The sequence below is a fragment of the Accipiter gentilis genome, chromosome 30 (assembly GCF_929443795.1).
Source record: "Accipiter gentilis chromosome 30, bAccGen1.1, whole genome shotgun sequence".
NCBI lineage: Eukaryota > Metazoa > Chordata > Aves > Accipitriformes > Accipitridae > Astur > Astur gentilis.
In genome coordinates this window covers 15,105,783-15,130,498 of record NC_064909.1, presented here as the reverse complement: position 1 = coordinate 15,130,498, position 24,716 = coordinate 15,105,783, and the positions used below count along the sequence as shown (strand labels likewise).

General features: G+C 41.2%; 1 protein-coding gene across 3 annotated transcripts; it reads right to left on the bottom strand.

Annotated features, from left to right (window-relative positions):
• Positions 1 to 200: 200 nt before the first annotated feature.
• On the bottom strand, positions 201 to 24,123 carry EPHX1 (epoxide hydrolase 1). Of its 3 annotated transcripts, none has more exons than XM_049833450.1 (10): positions 24,017 to 24,123; positions 23,446 to 23,589; positions 12,895 to 13,079; positions 10,838 to 11,018; positions 8,396 to 8,623; positions 7,244 to 7,373; positions 6,500 to 6,714; positions 3,958 to 4,066; positions 2,856 to 2,981; positions 201 to 1,277 (listed from the first exon to the last, which is right to left on the bottom strand). In XM_049833450.1, exons 3-10 carry the CDS (start codon positions 13,072 to 13,074, stop codon positions 1,052 to 1,054), a joined length of 1,395 nt encoding a protein of 464 aa, XP_049689407.1. In that variant the 5' UTR covers positions 13,075 to 13,079; positions 23,446 to 23,589; positions 24,017 to 24,123; the 3' UTR covers positions 201 to 1,051. The 3 variants fall into 3 exon arrangements, with proteins under 3 accessions (XP_049689407.1, XP_049689406.1, XP_049689408.1); XM_049833449.1 differs by having other exon boundaries at positions 23,468 to 23,589; XM_049833451.1 differs by lacking the exons at positions 23,446 to 23,589; positions 24,017 to 24,123 and adding an exon at positions 13,168 to 13,454.
• Positions 24,124 to 24,716: the final 593 nt, after the last annotated feature.

Genomic DNA, 24,716 nt, shown 5'->3' with positions numbered 1-24,716 from the left:
TTAAGAGTACTGCATACACTAGGGACCGTTGCTGGCAAAAACATACAGCCCTTCAAATACAATTTTCTTTGAGCAGTTTGCCTTCAGTCTGACCTTTGTAACAGATGCAGTACAGAATCAATAGGTTCTGAATTGATGTTTCTCTTTGATGTCACCAAGCAAAATCTCAGTTATTAAAAAATTGAAAAGAAAAACACAGGTATTATTCAAAATTTTAATGCAAGATTCTTCTAATTTTGGATTAGTCAAATTTTTACTTTTTAGTAAGAATACAGTACCTTGCAGAAGCAGTGCAAAGCCACAGTGTCTTGAGCCTATACAGGGCTATGATTTTAGCTAAAAGTACAAATTCAGTGCAGAGGTAGCTTGGGCTATAATTATTACTCCTACCCAGTCCCTCCTTTTGGGGTCTGAGCTACAGGCGCCTGTGTCTGTCTTTCAGCTGTTCCTCACATGTTGCTGTCCCAGGAGCCAGGCACAGGGGAGCTGAGCTTCCTTGCAGCCAGGAAGCAGCTCAGCAGCCCAGGCTGGAAGAGAAAAGCAGCCAGCAGCAGCCAGCTGGCTAGTTTAAATGTTCTATAGATCATCGATGCTGATTAACCGATGCACTCAGGCAAGTTAGGTCTTGCTAGGCTGTTCCCATTCTTTATGTGAGGAACCTCACATCTACACCAACTCAAGTTTTACTGCTGCTGTGAAAAAAAGCCTTTCATAACAATAAACTGTTATTAGTTGTAGGGTCTATTTTTCAATTTCAAAGCAAGAGTCAGGAATACTACAGAACAGATTTTACAAGTCTGTGCTTGGAGGAGAAGATAAAGTAATTTTCATGCTACTTTCTTAGCCTAGTTGAACAAAAAAAACCAAACAACCAACCCAAAATCTGCAGGTCCCCACAGCAGTATCTCATTGAGATAATACTGCATTCTTCATGCTGTCCTCTCTCACATCTGGTCAAGAATAAGATCTAATTACATGGATTACAGTAGACTTAGTAAAGCCTGTACATGTGCTAAGCTACAAGCAGTTACCCTGCTGTTTGTTAGGGGAATTAGTCTCCTTTCTTTCTCCAAAGTTGCTCTTTCTCTACTTTCCCAACAAATTGCAGAATATCTTCAGCAAGAAGTTCAGGTTCCTCCAAAGCTGCGAAGTGGCCACCTCGAGGCATGAAATGGAAGGAAACTATGTTGGTGTATTTCTTCTGGGCCCAAGCCTGGGGTGTGTGCATGACTTCATTAGGGAAGGAGGCAATGCCAGTAGGTACTTGTACTGTGAGCCTGAGAGAAAAGAGGGAATAATTTTAATCTTTCAAATACTTAACTCTGCAAGAAATGGAAAGTCCCAAGGAAATGTTGTTCTTAAACAGTTGGGCACACTGTTGTTAGGCAATTAAAATTTGACTTCCAGATCTTAAATTTGAAGACTAGACAACACTCCCATTCCTGGGAAAAATAATTAAAATTTTTGCATACATTGATTGCCTTAATAGGCAATTCTGCAAGGGATCCAGGGCATGGGAGGTAGAAGCATGGAAACTGAGAAGAGAGCCCTAGGAGGTGGTAGGTATTGAGTTTCCTCATGCTGCATTGAGTGCTTGAGAGTCATGTATTGAGGGGAAAGCACACAATTTGACAAGGGCTGGAGAGAGATGTACAGTGAAGATTACAACTAGAACACGTTGAGCCTGGCAGGACAACTGGAGGGTAGGTAGGGGAAGAATTATCTTGAACTGCTGCAAAGGGGAAGGAGAGGGAAAGAATGATAGAGAGTTAGTCTAGACTAGTTCAGAGGAAACATTTCTGAATGTAAGACTTGACTCTGTAAAGTAGCTCTTGCTTTTAACTGGCACAAATACACTCTACAAAACATTTTGCACATTAGGGAAACAGCGTAGGGAAGCAATGGGATTTAAGGGTGAAAGTATCTTAGAAAGTGGAATGATCTGGCTTGTTATAAATAGAGCAACATTTCCTAGGTTCAAATACCCTGTACACATAAGCTGCATTGTCAGCAGTGACAGACTTGAAAATTTAGATATAAAAATTGTTGGACACATAGCCACTGGGAGCCTGAAAAGAGGGTGCCTAATTTTACATAGGACTTTGAGACTCTTTCCTTTAGGCACATAGAAGCTCATATAGCTCATCTCACATAGGCAGAACTGGAGCAGGATACTGCCCACAGTGTAGCCACAACAGCTTCAAGAACTGAGTCAGCTTCCTGGGAGCATCACTTCACAGCTAAATACCACAGCAGTGAGCTGTGGTTGCAGATACCTCAGGGCAGGTTTAAGCCTTCACTAATACTCAAGCTGACACAAGTATATGCAACCAAACTGCTGTCTTAAGTGTCTGCACAGCACGAACATCAGTCTTACTGACTTTCATATTATGCAGTTTGTCAGTATACTGAAGGTGCTTCCAAAGGTAGGACTTAAATCTTTTGCAGAAATAGGCAAACTGTGTCCAGAAAAGTACTAGAACTGCAAACCAAATAAACTATAAACAAAATTGACTGCCTGACTCTGTCACAGGCTAATTTAGTAACTGAAGTAAAATCTGGAAGTACTTGTATGTGCTTTTCCCTAGTTAGATACACCATGAACAGGAGGTCCTCAAGCAGTGCCTCCCATCAGATCTCCTGACTGATGGTTCAGGATTCTTACCTAATTACCATGTTTTCCAAGTGCAACACAGTATATCAACTAACAGACCTGTCCTGCAGAGAAACACTGTGATACAGCATTGCTTTTCCTCAGCTCTCAGAAACTTTCAGCAGCTGTAAGACATAAGCAACCTGTCTGCAACTATAAAATTAAGTTCAGAGCAAAATATTTAAAGAAAAAAACCACTTACCTTTCATGTTTCTGTGTGCCTATCCCCTTCTGCAAATTTTCTTTGTAGAAACGCATTGAGGAGACTATACAGCCTGACACCCAGTAGATCATGATATTGGTGAGCAGATCATCCAGGTTAAACTTCCTGAATAGGTAAGCCCAGAGATTATTTAGTTGGAACTGAATACCATTTTGCATTACTTTTAGCAGGGACTTGACTTTGGTTTGGTTGTAAGAAAAATAAGTTGCAGGAAAAAATAGTTAACTTGGTTAAGAAGAGTTGACAGGTGAAGTGTGTTACTCCCCCTCTGTCTGTCAGTGACCAATTAAGCATGTTAAAGGCTTTCAGACACAAACTGGGAAGTGACATTTTAACTCCTACACAGAAGGCAGACTCCAACAAGCACCTTACGCTCCAGCATAGCTTTCTATACTGTCCATAGACTAGGAGGATAAGAGCAGAAGAGCACATGGAACAGTTTGTGCCATTTATTATTCATTATTTAAAATGCTACCCTAAGCCTTCAGTGGAGCCATCACACCAACATGTGCTTTAAATAGTGCGTGTTTCCTATCAAATTGTTAGCTGTATGCAGTGCAAACATTCTATTAAAATCCATTGTCACTGGACCTTTTCATAACATGCCCCTTCATTCCATTCCTGCCAGGTACCTCAGCAATTTTCAAAGGGGACTTCATCTCAGATTTCTGCTGCACACTAAGAATGATCCTTTATTAGCAAACAGTAGATAGATGAAGCAATACTGATCAATCTAAACCAAATTCATAGAGAGTAAAGTAGTAGTATTAAAATGAATCATGAGTTCTGTTTCGCAGGATCTTAATGTAGGTTAAACTTTTGTTTTTCTGTCCTAATGAGATTCTTCCACCTAAGTCAGTTTTTAATACCCAGAAGTTGCAGGCTCTATCTTTTCTCTAGGAGATCAAAGTGGGAAGTGAGTAAGTACATTAGCCTTCACAGCCTATTTCCTTCTTTGCATGCTGTAGTACAGCACCGCACCTCCCTACGAGATGTGAGGCAATCAATTCAGACAAGCTTCTTTAGCTATGACTCTGGGCTTAGTTACCTCATCAAAAATGGCATGAGAGGAAACACTTACCTCTCTAGTCCTCCATCCTCTAAATTATGGAATTCCAGATTAGTCCACGTAGAAAACTTCTCCAAGATGTATGCAGCCAGTCCTACAGGAGAGTCATTCAAACCACAGCCTGAAAAGGAGGAGGAAAATTTAACTAAAGTTGTGGTATCTGACTACTAAACTCAGACTGTTACCTAAGCAGCCCATTATAATACAGGGTAGATAACTTTACAAAGCTGTTCCAGCAGCTGTGTTCTTAAATAAATAAATAAAATAGTAGAACAAGTTGGAGCCATTTATTGTTGAATCATAAACTGATAGTATCTGCAAATCAACAGGCTCTGCATTAGCTCACACTGTATGTTTTTTGAACTGATGTAACTGTATTGGATTTCTGCTGGCTTTTTTTTTTTTCTTGTAAGCTAATAAGATTAAGCTCTATGTGCCAAGCAGGGTTTGCTTCCATTAATCTGGAAGCTGTCATTTATTAAACAGCATTATAGGGCCAAACTCCACGTGCCTACACATGACCAGGAGAATCTGCACCATTATCTAACAGCAAAAACATTTTAAGGATTATTAGAAAGTCATTAAGGAAGAGCAAGACCTTACTGAAAGGTCCATCTTCTGAACTAGCAATAGCCAATGGCCTTCATGTAGAACAAGGCTTAATATACTTTTTATAGTTTGTTTTGCTTGGACAGAAAACACACACCTGCACCGGAACTTTGCTAATACATCCTAGTGCTATGAAATACAGGGACCATAAACTGTCCCAGCTCCTCAGAAAAGCCTTAGAAAAAGCTTTTCCTGAGCAACAGCAATACATTTGAAGTTCTACCCACGCAACTCAACCTTCCTGAAAGATACCTAACACTACAGCTAGCACAATTTCATCAGTAATTGCTATTTAAACATAAGTGAGTTCCAGTTATCAAACAACTAGTATTGGTAACTGAAATACTGAGTGTTTGAAAAAGTTATATTGAGCATGCTTTCCAGATCTGCAGAACTAGACAAGCAATAGCCTGTTCTCATATAGTTACTGTGAACAAAAAAAGAGTCCATTGGTTTACATATAGGAAAAACTGACATTGATCCTAACAGTGCTTTGAATACCGGTGCTGCCTGTTTCAGTCAGTTGAAAACAACATTCCATGCAGGTTTCCCAAAGAATAAGTGTAAAATCAAATCCATGCAAGCTAGTTTGATCAAAAGCCAACTCTGAAGCAATCAAAAGTATAGTATTAGCAAGCATAGTATATGTATGTATCAAGAGCCAGAGACAACTTCCTCGCTTAGGACAGCTTGCAGCGTAGCCCTGTACCACCAGAAGTCTCAGGAAGACCGTGGTAGCCTCCATGGCTGTGCTTCTTCCAGCTACCTTACACTCCCATCTTCAGAGTGTTCTTCTCCCTATGCGAACCTGCCACCCGCCATGCTCCTCTCCTTCTTTGTCCTCAAAATTGCAGGAATGCTCCTGCTCCAGCTCCCAAAAAATGAACCGACTGCTGGTTCCCAGTCTGTGCAATTTGTTCTGACAGACAACACATTACTGGTAGGGACAAGAATCGGCCAGAAAACCACAGCAGAAGGAGCATGGCTAGGCATCTTTCAGCTACCACCTTCCCCATCTTTTCTTAAAGCACAAAGGAAATTAGAAACTAGTAACTTTTAGAAACCAAAACTCAAAAGAAGCAAAATTATTTAAAAATCCATAAAATTATCATCTCGCCCACACATTTTAAGAATATACCTGGTTCTATAGGTAAGTTTATGAAAAATCATTAAGAAATAGTTTCCTTAGCTATGTTTGTAATAAAATCCAGAAGGGAATTGCTGCTGCACGAAACCAAAATATATTCAATATTCTTGACTCAGTTGTCCAAGTCAGTTGAAAAAGATATTTTTAAAATAGAAACACTTAATACTCAGATACTTTTAAAAGCAGTTAAGCAATCTGAGTGACAAGCTCATCTAGAAAGAACATTCATAGGTACACTTTTTTTTTTCCTTGAAAGTCTGCAAGTGATTCAGAACAATGAATGAAAACGAAATTTGATTTTACTTTTCAGGTATTACTTATCTCTATAAATAAGCAACATTGCATGCTGAGACAGCTAAAAGCTTCTTGTAGTTTACATTATTTGAATATGATCCATTCTCTGTGAAGAAACTATCTTTTGCTCTCAGCATAGCTGCATCTGAAATAGAATTACAGTCCCCACTGATAGCAGAAGTGGAAAAGTATTAAATAAACTATTTTATTTATGAAAACTGAAAATGAGGTCAGTGGCACTTAGAGCATGCTCAGTTCTGATGTGCAGATTTACTGCTTCTGCATGCAAAAGTGAGTGTAATGCGATATACCCATATGTAATGTTTTGTGACTTGGATACAGAAAAGCCCACCTTTTAAAACCTATAACCTTCCTACTTCAATTTCCCTGAAAAAAACTGATTTTCTGCATAGTTTAAGCAGTACAGTTTGTTTCTATGAAAGTACAGCTACAACGAACAGACTAAGTATTCTGAGCTCAAAAGGTTTTTTTTGTTTGTTTTACCAACAGTATCAGGCTTTGTAGCCTGTATGTGAGCGTAGCCAGACTCCAACAAGATCCGGTAGAGCCCTTTTTTCAAGAAGGGAAACATCCGCCTAACATCTTCATCCTGGAAACCGAAGAGCCCTGGAAGATAGCGGCCCAGCAGAATGGAGACCAGGTGAATGAATCCCATGTTCGTAACTGAGGCTAGATTTAAATGGAGACCTTTCATATGGCTAAAAATAAAAACAGAAGAAGCACCCACAAATTAACAAAAATCAAATGTGATTCAAAGTTGTTATATTTAAAATGTTATTGACAAAAATAGACATACTTGAATTCTGACCTGCTAATTACATCAAGACTTTAGCTGTACTTTGTGGTGTGGCTTTTCACACAAAAATGACAAGTCAAATGGGCAACTGTCAGTAATCAGCACACACTCCTGGGCACTAAGCCACAAATCCTCCTTTTGTTACAAGTACTTATCCCACTCCAGTCCCCAGTGGGGCCATTACAAAACTACTGCACAACTGTTTGAAAGAACAGGTATATATATATATATATGGTGTGTATATATATATAATACAAACTCAAATATGTAATTTTGGATCACTGCTTAACACTGAGCACTGAAGAGAGAAACTACACAGTGCTCATATGAGGACTTGGACAGGAACTCTCGCGTGCACAAGAAACAACTAGTCGAAGAATAAAACAGCTTTACATGCCAATCATGCAGCACTGTACCAAAGCAGTACTCACTTGGGAGCTATCTGGGCCAGATTGGTGCAGATGAGCCAGCCCCAGTCACCACCTTGCGCATAGAACTCGTTGAATCCCAGTTTTAGCATCAATTCATAAAAAATAGAAGCAGCACTTACAGAATTAAAGCCTGCATTAAAAAAAGAACACCGTTGCATTAATTCCAGCTACACTTCTGACTGCACAGCATTTATTCTCCCTATAAGGTAACGTCGACGTTCCTAAAAAGCTACAAGTCCATGTTTCCTTGCCTGTCTGACAGACTATATAGAAGCCCTTGTCACATCCAGGCAAGGTCTGGAGAGCAAGCAGAAACCATGAGGATAAAGTCCAGCCTTTGCTGCAGAGCAGTGTTCTCCTAACTCCACCAGTTGCTCATGCATTTGCCACCCCCGAGGGGTTGCCAGACTCCCTTTAAACCATAGTCATACTCCAGCTGAGCCCTGTCAGAGGCACTGAGCATTGCCCAGGGCATGTGTTTCCATTTCTGCTGTGAGCATAGTTTAATCTTAATGATAATTGGAAACTTTAAGTTTCCACTAGTAATGCACTTCTCCACTTCACTAAACCCTGACCACATAAATCATAACCAGGGAAGTACAGAAAAGCAAAACCAACCTTCCCCACATCATTCGGCTGCACACATAATTAAATACTAAACTCAGTATCACTTTAAATACTACCTTGCTCCAATTTATTGCAGCTTGTGTTTATATAATTCAGAGCACAAGCTGAACAAGCAGGTATTTGGCTGCAATCTACCATGTAGATACATGAATTCATCTTGTTTCAACTGTTGCTTGTCACCTACCTGTATAATGCTGTTGAATATGGATTCAAAACACCCAAAAGGAACCGTAGCAACTTTACTTTTCCTGCTCACCCCCACACAATTCATTGACTCAATTGCAATTCATGAGTTGTCACTTTGTAACTTTTTATACCTCTTTGTAAATTATCTATAGGTTGCCCCTAAAACTAATGGTGTCACCTGAAGTCACACTCTTACCTCCCTCTTCCCACATGACACACAGGTTCTTTGTTTCTACACTGGGAAAACAAGAAGTGCTAAGAATTACTGTTTTGCTAATAGGGGCTATCTCACTGTGAGACTAGGATTGTATTAGTTCAGTTTCTTCTCATACATTGTACCTTTTTTGTGGGGTGCTTCTGAGAAACCGTAACCAGGGATAGATGGGCAAATGACTTCAAAAATGTGTTCATCACTGAGGCCATGACTTGCAGGATCCGTCAGGAGAGGGATAATTTTGTAAAACTCGTAAAATGAGCCAGGCCAACCATGAACCATTAATAATGGCTTTGCAGACTGGCCTTCAGGCAAATGAGGAGGCTTTACGTGAACAAAATGGATACCAATGCCTGTAAAAAGAAAATAATTAATTAACATGCCCAAATTTACCATGACACTGAAACTAATCACAGAACAGATTATGAATAAATCTTTTCTGAAGTCCTTTTTTGGTGAGCATGCAAACACACTGCACTTCTCTGGATCCACTTATCCAAGGACCTTAAAGTACTTTATAATGGGCAATTAAGCATCACAGCAGCCAAATGAGGTCGGCATACTTCTGTTTTAAAATAAATTGCCAAACTAAGACATAGAAGTGAAGCAATCTACTAACGGTAACATAGTGACTCACACAGCTTAAAGGCAGAAGAGACGATTACATCATTTAGTCCAAGTGCCCTTAAATTTTACCCCAATATCCCTATGTGGCACCAGATAGGCTTCAGTCAACCACAGATTTTTCTTCCTGAAGGGCATACGATTGCAACTTGAAGGCATCAAGAGATAGGGAATCCATCATAACTAGCAGCTGTTTGTTTGGGGGTGTTAATCACTTTCCTTGTTTTGTGCATGCCTTACTTTCCATTTGAACATGTCTGGCTTCTGTATCCAGCCATTGATCCTAGTGTTAAAGCAAAAGGAATGTAAAAAGCCTTCAGTAAGTATTCTCTGTCTGTGGAGGCCTCCTGTAGTCAAGTCACACATCTTAACTGCTGATAAACCAATTGTGCTGAATCAAGGATTTGAAAAACCGCCTTGCTAGAAGAGAGTTAAAGTGTTCAATTTTGTAGTTCTTTTCTACCTTTTGTCTAAAGCTTTCAGTATCTCTTTAAGTGAGTAAACCCAAACAGGAAACTATGTTCTAGTACCAGTCTCCTTCATTGTTAAGTAAAAAGGTAAAAATTGCAGTCCTATTTCCTTTGTGATCCTTACAATATGTAAGCAGTAGGCTTCACACAGCGCTGCACTAGTTGCTTCAGGTGAAATGCTTTTCCTCAAACCCATTCAGGGCTTTGCTTTCCAGGAAACAATTTGCTCTTAGTAGAGCCAAAACACCTCACTTGACGTATTTAAACACATTTTACTGACACCAACTCCAGCTCACCGGCAATTGCACCTTCTTTCACTGACTGAGATTTCCCCATCCTTGACAATTCTGCAGATTTCTGTATTCTATGAGAAACTTTCAATGGATGAGAGAAGCTAGGAATCTGATATACAGCATGGTTGATCTTGTCTTTTCATGTGTCCTCTCTGTAGTAATCATTCCCAATGTTGAAATTTCTCTTCCTATTGCTATACATAGTGCATTGTCCTTAGCTTCTTCTCCCTTTCTTGTCTCAGATGATACTTTTTTTTTCTTTTTTTAAGGGAAGACCTTTTGCTTTTATCTTTTTCAGCACTAACCATGTTGTACACATTTAAATAACATCTTTATGTTTTAACCACTATGTAACAACCGTTTATTGTCCCAAATCCATTTTAAATATTATGGTGAATTGCCCCATTTGAAATAACGTACAATTATGGGTGCAAGTAAAAACATAATAGCGTAATCTCAAGCTTGAATTTTGCCATCATGTGAAACAATTGCCTGCTTTGCTCTAAATCTACAACTGGACTGCCAGATAACCCAAGCACAACCCTAATTCAAGCATTTAAAATGTCCAGTTTGACCAAGCAGATCTTAGCTGAATGACCTCTTCCAAAGGCATCTGTGCTTTGAATGGAAAGACAAACCATTCACTTGCACCTGGCAGCACATCAACCCCAAGGGAAAGGTATTCTGTGTTTCTAGGCCTATGAATTCTTGAAACAGTGCAGCAGAGCACATCTGCCCTGCCAAGCAGAGACAACCTGAGCAGCCAGCACACCCAGCTGAGGAGGGTTGCCAGGCTGATGGCATCACCATGACAGCAGCAGCTGGGGAACTACATGGAGCAAGAGGAGGCATCTGTGGGTATTTTTGCATGATTGCATGTGAGTCAGGGGACATGTGTACATCTTAATATCCAGTTCTGTTTCAAAATGCCTGTGCTTGGTTCCTGTTAACACCAGCTGACAATCCATCCCTGCACAAGGGAATTCCATTTGTCATTCCTTGTCCTAAAGGCTTCAGGAGTTTCTTGCTGCTTGAGCAGCAGTGCCAATGATCCACACCATGGCAGCCAGGGAGGGAAGGCCCATGTGACACAACCATAGAATTCTTACCACTGAGATTCCTTGTAGACAAGGATTATGTATTACTGTTTGCTTATTTTTTAAGGGAAAAAGCCACACACCTTGAATCTTAGTTTTGAATTGTGGGTACTTGTTGAGGACTTCAACTTGTTTCTTCCAATTGAACTGGTTTTTCCAGTAGGAGACAACCTTCCTGAGATACGCCGAGTTAGTCCCATAATGGAAGAAACTGTTCTCCAGTGGCTCAGTGAATCGAGCCTGGTCAAGTCTCCTAAATAAGTCCTATAGGGAAAAAGAAAGAAGAGACATTACAAGCACTTGTGTCTGCCATCTTGTACTCCACTGTGCATGGTTTCTAGTTATTCCCAACCCAACTGAAAAGAGAACAATTAACGTAACATCTCTAATGACACCTGTGCATTTTGCTGATGCTCCACCAGCTGTTCCAATTCTTTTTTCTCCTCCAGATGGCCTCCTTCCTCTTCCATTTACAGCTGTTCTTAACACTCCCTGTTTTTGCAGGGCTGGCTAACCTGTTTGCCAGGCTGATAACCACGGAGGACAACACACTCTTCTGACAGTACTGTGGCTTCACAGTTTAAGCCTTGTTGCCTTTCCCTGGTACTTTGCTCCCCTGGTTACCCAAGAGCCCAACATCACAATCAACGCATGGATCTGGCCCAAACCTTTTGCTCTCCTTCCCAAACCAAGGGGCTGGATGTCTTCCTTGGGAAACTGAGGGATTTTGCTTAGCCACAAAGTTGGTGAAACTAGACTGGAATTAAAAGTTTCCCAATCTAAAGTAACTATGAAAGTGACCTTCCCACTGCACTTCAAGATTACAGGGAATGCTGATGATACTGCAGAATCAGTCCAAAATCACTCAGCAGGGAAGGACAGCCAAGAGCCCCTTCCTACTGTGAACAGAACCACATAATAGTTGAGGGTGGAAGGCAGGTCTGGAAATCTAATCCCACTCAAACCTCTGCGGGGTTTAAACCTGAACAGCATTTTCTAATATAGCGATAGAGATAGCTCTCACCCTAAGATGAGTTAGGTGTATGTGCTGACTCATGCCTCGCACTGCACGGGCAGTCTTAGTCTAGGCAAGATGTTGGTATGTAAGCTCACTGCTCTGGCATTTAACACGTGTACAGAAAGCATGGATTTTTAAATTAAGTTTTTAACATGTCTTTACATACATGCTTTTTGTCCATGCTCAACACCTTTTAAAAAATGTTTTAGTAATGTACGCTAGTGTAACTTTTAACTCCTAGTTTATGTAAGAATATATTTAGAAACAGAGTTTTCTACCAATGGATTATGTTGCAATAGCTGTCATAATACAGCATTGCATGTTTCAAAAACATCTCTAAGTCAGAAATTATCTAGCTTTGTGTCTGCAGTGTAAGGGGGAAACATATTGAAGATCAATGTCCATTGATACTACTAAGGAGGGCAAACAAAGTGTTAAAAAACCCAGGCCTTACTGAGAAAATAGGAATCCATTATACATTAATAATATGAGCAATCCCATGAGTACTGTTTGAACCACTACTCCACACAGATCTGTGAAATTGCACAATCCCTGGCTTAAACACACAGAATCAAAATCTTGCTATCTAACAAATTCTGCGACGTATGTGTTTACTGTAATTACTGCTGTGGTATTAGTGTTGACCAAATTAGATCATTAATTACAGAAGAATCAGCATCCAACACAGCTGCAAACATAAAGCAGTCAAGAAAATGAGATACTCGTAATTGCTTTTGAAAGAAAAAAAGGAAAAAAAAAGACAAAAGACATTATTCTTATTCTGGTCTACACAATCAAACTGAGGAAGGTGCACAAACAGGAACACAGAGTTGAGTAATCTGTAATAAGATTTTTATGTTTATTAGGCTTTACAGAGTATGTTTATTTACTAGCAATCTTGCAACAGCCAGCTGAGAACAAAATTGTATAGCAGGATGTGAAATCTGCCTATCCATACCTATCTTCTGAAGTACTGAAAAATCCCTTTCCCCAAGTCCTGGACATCATTACTCATTCTCATAAATGTAACTATTGGTTCAATTTAAAAATTACTTCCAAACAAGTTCTGCATTTATTTAGCCATTTCTTTCTTCTCTCTCCCCAGTATAGAGATTTGCTTACACTCAGCTCTTCTTCTGTAGTTTCCACCTTAAATGGCCAAATAGATGTATCTTCTTCAGTGTCAGGCTTTTGTCCCTTGCCCCACCATCCATCTTTGAAGGGTAATGTCTCTTCTTTCTTCTTGGAAAGTAAGAAGTAGATGATGACTGTCCCCAGAACCAGGAATACTTCAAGCAGCATAATGCCTGCAAGAGAAGAACAGAACTCTGGTAAGCCCAATCAGATAGTTCAGACACGTGACATACTTTGTAAAGACTACAGAGGTTTACTTGCTTTTAAAGATAGGATTCGATCTACATGGTGTTCTGTCACTCACAGGACATCAAGGCTTCTGTAGAATTTCAGAAATAGGATGTTTTAACCTACGCAACTTAAATGGGGAGGAATTAAATGTTTTGCATAAAAGACATTTAGTAAAAACAGAACTGAAAGCAAGTCAAGAGATCTCATGGCTTGGTAATTAAATAGTCCTCTGATTAAACACGTCACATTGGCTTCCTCAGTGGCAGCTGATTGCTGCTAAACTTCAACAGTAAAGGAGGCGACTGTGGATATTACTCAAGTTTAATGCTTTCTCTTCCTCTGAAGCTCTAGATTTCCCACAAATTCCAAAGCAGAGCATTTTTTCAGTAAGGCTCGCATATCTATTGTTACAGATTTGGAAGGAAAAAACCTGCAAGACATATATAGAGAATAAAAAGTGAAGAGCCTTAGTGAAACCACCTTGTATCCCCCAATCAGCCTGGGAGAGTGGGGCAGGGATATATTTACATAACCCTTGAACAGCAGTACAAAGGGTAGAAGGACCTTCCCTTTCTTTCTCCCCCTGAACTGTTTTAAAGAAAAAACAAAAGACTACATGCATGGTCTCCTGGCTCTAAAACAACTTTCCTTTCCACAAGTAATAAAATTCCATCAAAATGAAGAACAACCTGATTTCATAGGATATCTGCATAACCCAACTGCAGGGCTGTTTTGCTTTAGTCAAACAGAACATCTTAACAAAAAAAACCAAAAACAACAACAAAAAAATAATCATTTGAACAGTTTCATGCTGCAAGCAGAAAAAAATAGTTACTCAAGACTCTCTTTACTAATCAATGTTTTCAAGCATCCCTTTAAGTATGAGAAATGTTTGTAAGGTGGTTTGGGGAACAGTACTGTCATCATTTTAATGCATAATTTTAAAGAATGTCACGTTTCAAACACTCATTTGCTGGGGAATTGATAAGACATGAAGTATTTCAAAACTTCTATAGGGCAAGCATTGTTTACAACACAGAACAGTCTTCATTCTCTCCAGAGCTGGAAAGTTTTGTTAGTTTTGCTGCCGCTGCAGAGTAATCTGATGCTCTGAAATTGCTCGAAGATATTCTTGGATCAAAACAGGAATTGTAACACAAATTAACGGGAGTTCACATGATTATAACAGGAGTAAAACTGACCTGCCTTGTAAGTGCCTTTATGTGACAGGACACATTTTAGTCAACCTCTTGAGTTTAATTGCTACTGCCTGACAATCAATAAATAAAATGGTCAGAATAAGCACCCACTAAAACATTTGTATACAAGTCAGGCACTATACAGATAGGACAGCAAGCTACAAAAAATTTATTGCTTAGACATGCAAGTGCTACAGCCTTAAAAAGTGACCTAAAATTCCTTAATCCTCAGAGGCTGGAGAAATGGGAATGATAGGCACTGAAAGAACTTGATCTGTTTATTTGTTTCACTGGTCCTTCCACAATTTCTGTTGTTTGAGGAGGTGCTAGTTTTTCTCCACAATGTTCTCTGGAGCACAACACAACAATCTTTTCCCACCTCCACCATGCTCAGGCCATAACTTACCCCTGAATTAAAAAGTTTGTCCAATTTCAGCTTGCCTCAACACATAAACCAATACAGTGTAGAAGCCTCCAGAGCACAATTAAATTTTACTGCAGAGTAGAACTGGAGGGGCTTTTAGAAACCTCAAAGCACTTTACATAGAAATAATACCTACCAGAGTATTTAATAGCATTTCTATTACTAAGTCTTAACAGAGAAGAACAGCAACTTCCCTGAAATCACAGCACAACTCAGGCCATGTCTAGACTACAAAAGTTCACCAGCATAACTATGTAAACACTACAATATGAAAAAATCAAACTCTTGGCCAACTTCAGTGTGTTTACAAAGGCCCACAACAAACAGCTGTGCCAAAAGAAAAGAGAGCTGCTGTCAGTGCCAGCCCTGTTGTTCAGGCAGGATGGCTGTGGTACCTAGAAAAACAGAGGACTCTTTCTCTGTATCAGCCCCATTGCCTCTGTCGACACGGTGACAGAGGCACAGTGCCTAACACAGAACTGCTTTACCCAGGAACAGAATCCCAGTCCATTCTCCAGCAAGAAAGTCCGAAGTCACTGGAATAGCCAGATCTACAAAAACATTTCTCCTTCCCCCACCTGCTCTCAAGGAGACTTGAGAAATCATCATTTTTGCAGCAGAAGACATGGGAGGGATTGTGTGCAAACACATGCATTTGCCCTGGACTGTGTGTACAAAGAACTCGCTATGTGAAAAGATAGCCATTTTTGCAATTAATTCCAAACAGACATTAGGATGAGCTTGTTTACAATCCAGCAATAAGCACGAAAATCAATTTCAGGTCTCACAAAAGTTCTGTCTTCTATTGCAGAGAATTGGGACCAGTGACAAATTGATTTGCATGAGATGTCATTTTGGCTTGGAAGAAGCTGTCTCTGACACTGGTTGGATTATTTTTTGCTAACAGAGAGAGATCCCAAGTTGCTCTCTATATTCAATCTCTCTCAGTTCCGTTGAAAGTGCCTGTAAAATTCCTAATTACAACAAACACAGGGGCCTAGAGCTCCAACTAGGCTACATTTTCTTCTGACTGCACAGGAGGAAGAGAAAGGGCAAAGTGCGTCAGCAGTATATTAACTTGCACCAGTTCATAGCACACTCAAAGGGATTGTTTTGCTAGTGATGAGTTACTGGAACGCAGCATGCTCCTACCAACCTCTCCAGCCTGTGCTGAGAGGAAACCACTTAGAGCAAACGCACTCAATGATTTCCCAAGTTTGCTATTCAAGCTAGTTCTCTAAAACTCCCGTGTGTTATTTGAACAGCATAAAGCAGCCTTAGTCATGACGCACCTGCACCAGAATTTCCTCTGCTAATCACTACTGAGCTCTTGTGAGATGGCACTTATTAGCCCCTTACACTTGTTCTATGATACAGCAATACAGGACCGTGAATGTGGAAGGACAAACAGGCACAATAAAACTTTTCTATACTTAGAGTTTTCAGAGATTTAAAGAAAAAAGTGCTGGTGTTTTTATTCTCTGAAGTCTCTCGATGCAACCGTGCTGGCATGTTGCCTTTAAAAATGACTACTTCAAAGGGAGTTCATGTTTTGCTTTGGCTTTTTCCTCTTTCTATGTGACCAAAGGCAAGACCTTAGAAGGAAATATTTCCATTTATTCCATGGTCAAGTACTTAGACTCCAAGACTTTGCTGTACCTCAGGGTGGATATTGTTTGTAGACAGCACTTAAATACCTCAGACAGTACTTTTATCCTAAAGAGCCCAAGGAAGAATGTTTTTGTTTTGCTACTTTAAAAACATGTTTTGAAAGAAAGCGTGATGGATTCAGTAAATAGCCCAAAACCTAGCTCCTCTTGAAGAAAGCCAAGTGCATCTCAAGAAATACGCTGATTTGCAAGAAAACCCCCAAACTTTCTTACAGTATCTTAATGCTGCTTGTTGAAAACACTCTTGTTTTTCAGCATTTTTTGCATTTTGATTTGCTCTGTCCTCTGTTTGCGCACTAACAGCAGAGGAGCAAAGCAATTATTATTTACATCAAAGCTATGTCCTGTTTCATGCCCTGTCATCATCAGCATCCAGTAACAGATGCCCTGGAGAACAGTGCTATTTATTTTTTAGAGAGGTCATCTATGAAATGGCTTAATAGTAAAATCCCCATCTTGTCCTACTAGTAATCATTCACCTTTGCCTTTCAGCATTAGAATCTATCTGAAACATGTTACTGGAGAAATAAGCAACTGGGAAGACTTTCAACCTAACTTCTAGAAACCTGTTTTGGCCCAAACGCTATGCAACCAAGCCACTACGGCTTGAATGATGCACAATACCCACAACTCCCGAGTTGTGCTTAAACCATATCAGTGCAAACCAGCTAGTGCATGGGTGATGCAAAAGCTCTAAGAGACCATGCTGCTTTCAGACACATGCCAAAGGTGATCACGGCTTAAAGTTAATTATATTTTCTCTCCAAGTTTGGTTTACTAGCAGACTACAAGGTAGCTAAGAGCACTCAGCATGCTCTGATGCTGTTAGATACAAGGTTATTGATTAATAATTACTCTGCAGGAGAAATAACAGCTCAATTTAGAACTCGTGTTTCCATTTATTTTTGTTCTGTTACATAAACTCCCCCATTAGGTTTTACTGAAAAGGCACCCCTCTGCCGCAGCAGATCTGTCTTTGTTTACAGATCAGTTTGCCTGAAGAGCATCAACTGCAGGTTACTCTTCCCAACAGATCTGAAGGAAAAACAATGCACTGAAGGACTTAAAAAAACCTCATGAAACCTGTAACAGGGTCCCCTAGCACTGACAGCCTATAAGGGACTAAGACATGGCACAGTCCCAGAAGCTTCACCCTCAGTCCCTGTCCTACCATCTCCGGGCATTACTTTTTTGTCATTATGTAGCACCAGAAACAGAGAGAAAACCATGAAGACATACGTGTAAGAAAAGCTTCCTACTTGTGTAGTTTATGGAGCATTATGACAACCTTCAAAATAGCTTAGCAACACAGGAATTGCTTTGCATACAACTGATAACATCTCCCAGGTGAGCATAAAATGATACATTAACATTGTAGGGAAGGAGGAGAGGTAGGCATCGGATGAAATAAAGCATCCTACGCAGGGAAGCAAATCAAAGACAGGAAATAGAAATCCAATAGAGTTTCTGGCTTGTCTCGATAAGAAATTTACCATTTACATTTTTTATTGCCATAGGGAGGTGGCGCACAATGCTATCTCCAAAACAGCAGGAAGAGATATCATTCTATTCCACAATCTTTTTCTAGACTGTTCACAATCAGGAATCAGCCAGCAGGAACCTAACTAGAAGACTACAACCAAGGAAAGGGGTCACCTCCCCAAAGGAGAAGCCATGCTCTCTCTCCCCCAGGGGAACGGTCAGGCCTCTCCCAGAAGCGGGGCACACCGCACCTGGGACAGGGTTGGGGGTACGCCTCCATCACCACAGCGAACGCCTCACGCCTGTGGCAGTGAGGCACTGCTCCTTTGCAGCTCTTCATCTGCTCAGCCCCTCGGACAACTGTAACAATCGACGGAGAGCTAATTGAAGGCTCTGGAGGTACCCGTATTCATCACCCAGAACTCGTACTTAGGGCAGTCAGTCCCAGAGGCACTTCATTCCAGGGGAGCAGCTGAGAGCTGAGAGTACCTTATACAACATATTCCCACCTAGTTTTTCCCTACAATACAGTGACCATCAGGTGGTATCATCTCTTCAGTACTACACCGAAATCCAACATGCACTGAGACCCAAGCCTAGCTAAGCAAAAAAGGAAAGTAATATGGGACTAAGTTCACTGTTACTCACTTTGCCTCACTCAAAGGAGGCATATTTATGCAACCACTGGCCGGTCAAAGCTCATCTCACAATCATAATTTAAAATACTGCACGCCACATCTTCTACGAGGAAAATACTCAATTTACAAGAACACATATTTAAGCGCCACTGTGTACTCTTTCAAATCAGAGCCCAACATACTCTTATGTGCTTCTTAAAAACATGTCTTATTTATCTCAATTTTCCTTACTTTGCTTCTATTATGCTTGAACAAACCCACTTCCTTCAGAGAGTCTAAAAAAAGCCTGTGGGCTGCATAAATGCAAACTGGCAGAATCCAACCTAGGATCTGTGTGATACCTGTTAGTGTGACGTAACAACTATGTGCACGATTCAGGGGAAAGGAGATCTACTCTCCATCTGCAATCATTCTACAGACAGAAGAGCTGCTAAAGGATTCTTAAATCAGCACTGTTTAGTCACAATAATTAAGGGTGAAAGAACTGTTCAAAATTTGACAAGAATGCATTCGATAGCTACAACATAAAGGTTAGATCATGCAGATTTTATCCTATTTATCCTATCCAGCCTTTAGCCTATTTAACGACCCTCAAATTCCAACAACAGTAACAGAGGTTTTTCTGCACGAATGCAGAGAAGCAACAGAAACCTGGCATCCAACCTGGGGGTGAACACAGCTGAAAGATGGGTCTCCTAGACAGACCTCTCTCAAATCACGTTACAGTTAAAAAAGGGAAGGATATCATGCCAGTAAGAAGTTTTTAAAACAGTTCGTAGCTACTGTTCAGCCAACCGAGTGACACAGTCCAATAAAATAGACTCCAAAGAAGATCTCAAGCTTTACTTCACATTTAATTTCAAATGTCTGAAAAGAAATTACAAATAGCACATTGTTCTGTTTTGCCTTCCACCAGAGTTTCTAGCAATAATGAGATGAATCTCCTCATCCTATGCCAGCATCTGCATTTTACAGAGAGGGGTAGAAAAAAGTGCACGTGAACCAAAAGACTGAGATATTACAGATAAGGAAATGAGATCGAGGTAATTGTTCCTCATGCCTTAAAGGAAATTCAGGCACTATTTTTAGCTTCACTAAATCCTCAAGTACTAAAGAGTAAAAGGTTGCCTTCCTCCCCTGCAATAGTGTTATGGCCAATGTTTTGCCCAGTCTGATCTCTAGATAAGATTCATCCCGTACTGGTTGGTGGTACAGCACAGCGTGTGTCCTTCTGTTTACTGTGGGATTTTCCATTAGTCTAATTTTCTTAAGATTCTTCCATGAAATCAGAGAGGGAAAGATCATCTTTAACTAGCAGCTTTACAAGCTTTTTGTATTAGTGCTGTTAGAAAATTGTGTTACTAAAGCCTTTAATTATTAACACATGCAGAATTGACTTGTATGCGGTGCCTTAGAGGGGAAGAAAAAAAAAAAAAAGAAAAAGAGTGCAAACAGTTTGAAATCTTGCACTCCAAAGTATGTAAGAACAAAGTACATAACAATCTTTCAGTTAAAAGAAGGTGTGGAGATGGAAATGATGAATATAAAGATTGCAAAGAAAATTTCTGGCAATCTGCAAGACAGTAAGAGGAGGTGCATGCTGTAAATTTAAATTAGGATCGTGACTCCAAGTAGTAAGGGCAGCATGAACGAAAACATGTATGAGTGTAAAAAAAAATTTTTTTTTTTTTAATAAATTGTGACTATGGAAACAGGAAGAAACTTGTTATCTCTCTATGAAGACTTCATTCTCAAAGAGAAAAGGAACTTTGAATGATGAGAGAGGAGGGGAACAGATGGTAGTCATCATTTTCTGTCAAATAACTGCAACACCAAAAGGATGTGCCAGAGTAAACATGTAACAAGAACAATTCTTACTACATCTCTCTCTTAATAACCACTAAATATTTAAGTTCTCTTTGTATTTAAGGGCTTCATCTAGAAAAATGCACTACCTGTACCCACCAGATTAACACTCACGATGAAGCAGCCAAGAGGACAAGGTCCTTCAACAGAGCTTTATTTTTTATTCATAATACATAGTGATTTAACCTGAGAGAAAGACTCGTCTTCTATTAGACAGCAGAGCATACCCAGGGTACAGATGCAGTGGGCAGCCAGGGCATACAGAACAAACTGATAGCGCAATAGTTACGTCTTCATTGCAGAGTTCAAAAGAAGAAAAAAAAAATCAACTGCTAAAGTGCAGTAACTATGAGAAGAATTGCTCGAGGTAGAGAAAGAACGAAAAAAATTAGTTTGCTGAGCCTTTACTTGTCTTGTGGATTACACCTAATCATCTCCAACAGGGATGTTTCCAAAAAAAAGTTGGGAGGAATGTTGGGGAACAGCTCACTTCTCAAATCTAGAAAACAGCTCTTGTTCTTTACCCCAGTAGGATCCCTCCATAAACATGATCACAGATAATTTCCTCATTCTGGCAAATGCAGTAGAAGATGGCATCATACACTATTGAAAAAAGCAACTAACAAAGCATGGCTACCACGATTCCCACAGAAATACTCCCAGCCCTGCCAATCAGAAAGCATTTAATCAATAACAATATGCTTAAACACACATTAAAGCCAATAACACTGCTTTTAAAAAAAAAAAAAACAACCCATAAAACCCAGGGTATATTCAAATCATTGTGTTAGCCATCCGGCTACATCTAGTATGACTAAGATATTAAAGCAAATGCCATTTTAGAAGTAGATTTTTGTGCTTTACTATTTACGTAAATACCCATTTACACACACAATGATGTTTTTAATTAAAAATAATGTCTTCAGAGGAAGAATCCAGGACTTCTTCAGTAGTAGTATTCAGAAGGGAAAAAGTATTTTCAGCATTAATTACAAGCAGACCAAAGCTCTTCAGAGAGAAGCAAGACACTCTGCTTTCCAAGTGCCTTTTCTTTAGGGACTTACACAGTAATTAAAGATCTATTTGCCACATTTGGAACTTGTGCATTAAAGACGACTGCCCTGGTTCTGGGATTGTGCGTTTGAGGCTGCACTCTTGCAGGCTCAACAAAGCAGTGCACACTGTACCACAAAGGTAAGACTTTATGTCTGCTCATCTGGCCGCAAAATTTGAATACTCCCAACTATAATACAAAAAACGTGCATAAGAATACGTAAGATAATCAATTCATTTTGCCTAGAGCTATAAGCTATACTTCACCTACCACCCCCATCCCTGCTTTGCTACTTCTCCACTGACAAATTACTTGACAAACTGTTACTGAAGAAACAAGAATTTCTGGGAGTATTACCATTCTGGAATTATTACCCCAAACCTTTTTATTTACCTTTTGTAATTACTTAGAACAAATTGGCCATGTATATATTCTACTAAGAAGCCTGAACTTGTTTCACAGTGCTTACCATACTAAAACATTGCAGTTCTATGTCTAAAAGTACTAGGTAAGTCTGAAAGCTTTGCTGAAACCCTAGATGAACAAACAGGCTGAAAACATGGTATTGCCCTACAGAATGACCAAATACAAGAAGTACAGTAGATCAGCAGGGGGGGAAAAAAGGCCTTTTAAACACCTAGTAATCCAAAACCTATTATGGGCAATTCATACAGACAAATTGCATGTGGATTCTGGCTGCACTGGTTATTACCAACTGTGCTCTGTTTTGAATTATTTACTTCAACACCATGATCGCCCCTATGAAAAAAATAACAAAATTTGGAAGAAATAACAAACAAGCAGAGTTTAAGCAAATCATACACAAGTTTTTATATATGAATTCAGACTGGAAAAGATGTAGAACAAAGAGTCATGAACTTGACACTGTGCCAGGACCTTTCCCACAAAGACTTCAGCTCTGACAAATATCTAATCCTTGTCCTTGGACAACTTCAACTGGGGATTGATTTTCAAAGCTGCCTAATTGCTTTTGGTGCCTATCTTCCATCGATTTTCAGTAAGCATTAGCAATTTGTGCACTCGAGTCTCAGCTTACTCAAGCTTACTTCAGACAAGAGTAATATCCGTTCCAGAGCAGAAGCACGGCATCTCAAAAGAATAGTGCCAATCAAAATATTAACCCCACATTTGTGGCTGTGTAAGTAAGTTTCAGACAGTGGCTTCTGAGACTGATCCTACCTCACAGGTTTGCCTACAATAGCTAGGCACGCTCTCTTATTTTAGAAAAAGCTATGCTATCTATGAAAATAAGGGAAGAGAAAGCAGCCTAATTCAATAGAACTGGAAAATTAAGTAATGTACTTGATTATGATATGTTTTAACTGCAAGGCAAAGTCAAAATCCCAACTGAATTCTGACAAACTGAGCCAAAATTGAGGAGCGGGTGCGTCATTTGCTTAGTCTTTGCAGATTGCTCAGTTATGCAACAAAATACGGTCATCAAACTTAAAAGGTTTTCTACTCATCTCTAAAATCCTTGTTCAGCAAAGGGAACTATGTACATGGTACTCGTTCAAACAATTTTCAGGTTTGGCAAATGACCCATAAACCAAAAAAAAAAAAAAAAAAAAAAAAAAGAGTTCAATTTCATATCCCCACTGAGATGAGTAAAAAAACCCAAACCAAAACCAGACTAAACCATTTATATGCCTATAGTTAAAGCCACTTACTCTAACTAAACCAGGAAACCTGGCCAGATTCCCAGTGAATGCTAAATAAAATTGTTGTTTCCATAACTATTGTCAGCAGTGAGGCCAGCTTATCAGGAACCTTAAACTGGTCAAACAACCTTGTCTCCGGCAAGCTGTCAGGGAATGTCACATCTACTCTCTCCCCAGAAAAAGCTGATTAGGGCCTTCCTGTTCCCAAAAATCAACCCAGAAATCCCCGCCCGGCCCACTGCTATTATTCAGACTTTAATAAACACCCATTGTTAGTAATATTTTGATACTACCAGCTGGCAGAGGGGCACACACCCTTTAAAACAATGGTATTTGAGGCACGTAGGCGCAGAGCCCGCTTTCAGCGGTCCCCGCTCCCTCTCTCTCGGTGTCCAACGCCGGCGGGCTTCGGCAGGAGATGCCGCACGCAGAACAACCTGTAAAAGTAATTTCGTTTACTGGACGGAAAGTTCAGGGCAGCGCTCTCGCTTCGCTCCCTCTTCCCTCAGCTGCCTTTCCGCCGAGGCTAGGAGGGCAGAGGCACCATTTCACTCCCCCGGGGGCAGGAAGCTTCACAAACACGCCTCAGTCCCCGACCGCAGCTGCGCGGCATTGCCCTCAGCTTCGTCCGCTACGGTGAGGGGGGGGGCTCTCCCCTCAGCCGCCCGAGACCAGGATCCCCGCCCGGCCACCGCTAGGCGAGCGGGACGAAAGCCGAAACGCGCGTTAAACGCTGCGGGTGTCTTGCCGGGCAGCTGCGGTAAGGCTGAGGGGATTCGCGCCTCTCCCCTCAGGCGAAAGGAGCAACGCCGCGCGGGCTTCCCCTCACACCCCACCCGGCAACCGCCCGCCCGGCGCCGTTACCTGCCGCGGCCGGAGCGGGAACCCGGACCGCGCACGCCTGGCCTCGCCTCACCTCGCCGCCGGGGCCGCCCACCCGCACGCCGGGAGAGGGACACGGTACCGGCCGGGCCCCTCCGTCCGCAGCCCGCTGGGAGATGTAGTTCCCGCCGCGGGGGCGGGGAGCGCCGGGCTGCCACCCGGGCGGCGGCAGGGGCCGTCCCCGGCCGGCCGGCCGCCCGCAAGCTGAGGGGTGCGGGCCGCCACCACAGACCGAAGGCGAGCAAGCAGACGGCGGAGAAGGCTTTACCGCCCTTGACGCCGGCCCCAGGCAAGGGGCGTCAGCACCTGCGGCCCCCCCGCCGCTGGGGAGAGCTCCGGGAGACCCCTCTTCGGCACCGACCGCGACGGGGGCGGCGGGGAGCGACGGGGCCCCGAGGCACCACAGGTGGTCGCGGAGCGTTACAGGCTTCAGGCCAGCAAGCGCTAATTCACTGTTGTAATGGCAGAATTAGGACACGGCCAGGCAGCAAGGAACTATCGAGGGGGACCACGTGTGGGCTTCCTCAATGGCTTCTCGGGCAATCTCACCAGCACTGGCTGCGCTGCGGTAGGACCGACTGAAGAGAAACACGTTCACACTGCTCCACCTCCCCAGCTACTGTCCTGTGCAGCACAACCATCTGCCTAACAGAAGGAACACTCCGAGAACGCACGTAACGGG